The 2,917-nt window shown below is 34.6% G+C and overlaps 1 protein-coding gene across 1 annotated transcript in view; it reads right to left on the reverse strand.

Annotated features, from left to right (window-relative positions):
• Positions 1-230: 230 nt before the first annotated feature.
• The window catches only part of HHIP (hedgehog interacting protein), a 133,627-nt gene continuing 130,940 nt past the window's right edge, over positions 231-2,917 (reverse strand). The window contains exon 14 of the mRNA XM_075614335.1: positions 231-1,607. Within this exon, the coding sequence (XP_075470450.1) occupies positions 1,603-1,607 (5 nt within the window). The 3' untranslated portion in view covers positions 231-1,602. The remainder of the gene's footprint in view (positions 1,608-2,917) is intronic.

The following is a 2,917-nucleotide window of genomic DNA, read 5'->3' on the forward strand; positions in this document are numbered from 1 at the left end:
TTTGAAGTCCAATAACCTTGTTTTGTAATGGCCATGAAGGTGATTGAAAACCAGGTGTATCATTTATTTTGACAAACTGAGCAGGACTCTGCTCTTCACAGACCATGTAATGCTATCTAAACTGGAGTATCATAACATATCATAGCCCTGTGGATGGGAATATCACGGATGACCACAGTAGGATCACAGCAAGACAAGTGAATGAAGCAAACATGATAAACAATGCTTTTAATGTTTTACTCTGAGAAACGTCAAACATGTTTAGTCTATATTCTTACAACAATAATTTTTGCAGACATTTACCATTTCCACGTTAAATTCTAAAAAAATATAAATACAATATTTTTTTTCTGTTTAATGCATACAGGATATGAACATGGTAAGAAATGCAATCTTTACCAACATTTGAATACTTGGTAAGTACAGAAGTGACGTTTAAATTAACCTAATAGGTCTACAGATGGCAATATTAATATACATTTCTGATCTTTGCATTACATTAGTAAACACTGGTGTGATAAATTACAACTGTGGCCTGATTACGATAATGGAAAGACATTACATAACATAATCAAATACGGATGAAAAACATCCGGAAATGGAAAAGACAGTTATACATTTCTAAGTTCCAATAAGCAGTATGGTAGCTTACACATTTAAGAAAATATATAGAATAAATACAACATATATTTGTTTGCATTTATATTCAGCATGTATTTGTAGGCACTAAATGATCTAATTCATACAGTACTGTATATAAACCGTTACAGCAGGAAAATGTCATTAACAGAAAGCTTTCCTTTATTGTATTAATTGTTCCTCAGTTTTGGGACACAAGGGGTAGAACCAGATAAGGGTCGGAAAGACCAAGCTGAATAACACGCAACAGGCACTCAGGACTTGGTTTAAACCTAATGGGTTATTTAGCCTTATGGTACTAACTCCATGGTGCCTTATCGCATTACAATTCAGGATTTAGAAGGGAAATATACCAAGGTTTAAAGCCTTAATATGTATATATGTAAGGAGAAGGAGTGGGTTTTTCGGTATAGCATTGACTTTTACGTGGGTCAATTTGAGACCCAGTATCTTGTTATCTTGAGCGAGTCGTTTTATGTTTCTGTGCTGTAGGAACCAAAGTTAGATTGTAGACTTTCAGCAGAACTTGTTAGGCCTGTGAATCTCACAGTGCGGATTTGCACTATCAGTGCTATATAACAGCACCTTATTAATAATTAATGAAGTGTCCTTAAAGATGCGGGACAAAGCACAGTCTCAGAAGCTTCTCCCTGGTTTTGCTTCTGCTTGAAACAGATCCCACCCCCTTTTTCCTAGTTACGGTATCTGTTAACTTTCTCAGCATCCCTACTGTAACATTATTCACCCACTACGCCGGTCAGTTTAATACTGGTGGAACAGCAGGACTTACATCTCACACAATCATGTAACAGGAGAACCAAGCAATGTGTTTCAGTGACGGTTTCCTATTTGCTGTGTAAATGTTAGTGCAGCCAGATAGGTGCAGGCCTGAGGCCAAAGGGCAGATGGGGAGAAATAGCATATTTCCTCTATGGCGGGTGAAAGAATAAGCATGAGGCAGTATCAGCCTAGAAAAAAGAGAAACATTTATAAGCTGGGGGCTACAAGTGTATAGTATATAGATATATTTGTATTTATAGTGTGCCTGTCAGGTAAGCAGCACTCTACAGGATAGAGTTACAGGGAGTTTACTACAATGAGCACAGCAAACAAAAAAGTATACAATAGGGCAAATGCATTCCTGCTCCAAAGGGCTTTCTCTACATTTTGCAGTGATGTCTTTCTTTGTCTCACCATCATTTTTTTTTAGCAGTATTGTTTTCTGTAGCATTTTCTTTAGGACTGTGGTGTATTACATTGTTACTTGTTCAGTTTTAAAAAGTTCTCTTGATACAGTAGCTGATTTTTAAAACACAGCACACTACGTATCTGTGTTTTTTTTTTTTTTTTTTATTACTATTTTGGGGGAATGTTTGACTTAAAATTTATTATTTTCCAATCTCCCTAATTTTGTGCAACATTTTCTTTCATTTTTTTTCCACCTCCTTTTGGATACAGATATGTAATACATATGTAAATAGTGCCCGATATAAATATGTATTTGTACATTATCTTGCAATAACTGATCTTCTGTGGCAACTTCATGGCCCACTGTACACATTTTGTTATATATGATTTTTATAAAATAACAAAACGAATAGACGATACCGTTCTGTAGCTAAAGAAATGCTTTTATTTCTTATATATATATATATATATATATATATATATATATATATATATATATATATATCCATTAACAGCTTTTATAGTCACATTTTATAAAAAGCAGACTAGACACTATAGAAACTGGTGTATATCGATATCCTAGCTAAGCCGTTTTAAAAGGTGCTTCTTCTAAAGGTTTTTTTCACTTACATGTCTGTATATGTAACAAGACAAACACAAAGATTCATAATACATCTAATATTGCTCTTATTCCTTATATCGCATATATATATGTAAAATATAAATAATATATTACTTGACTGAAGTAAGTGGCACGTTGCATTAGAAACAGATGACAAAAATATGCGTTTATAGAGACATGGCCTATACCTTTGTTTTGGCCATTAAATATTGTAGTCTTTTCAATACACCATAAGGCCACTTTTTGCATTCTATTACTAAAAGCACAGCAATAATAAAGAATACTTAGGAGCATATTCACATCTCAGACAGGTTCCCTAAACCGGCTAACCCCATATTCACACAGTAAAGAGTGCCTCTACTGCAGCCAGGGACTCTGGGTAATCACATACAAATGAGCACTCAAGGTGCATCACTTTTTGCTTCCGATCTATTTTTGATTATGGGGCAAGGAAGGTTTGTGGACCTG

Source organism: Ascaphus truei, chromosome 1 (assembly GCF_040206685.1).
Source record: "Ascaphus truei isolate aAscTru1 chromosome 1, aAscTru1.hap1, whole genome shotgun sequence".
Lineage (NCBI taxonomy): Eukaryota > Metazoa > Chordata > Amphibia > Anura > Ascaphidae > Ascaphus > Ascaphus truei.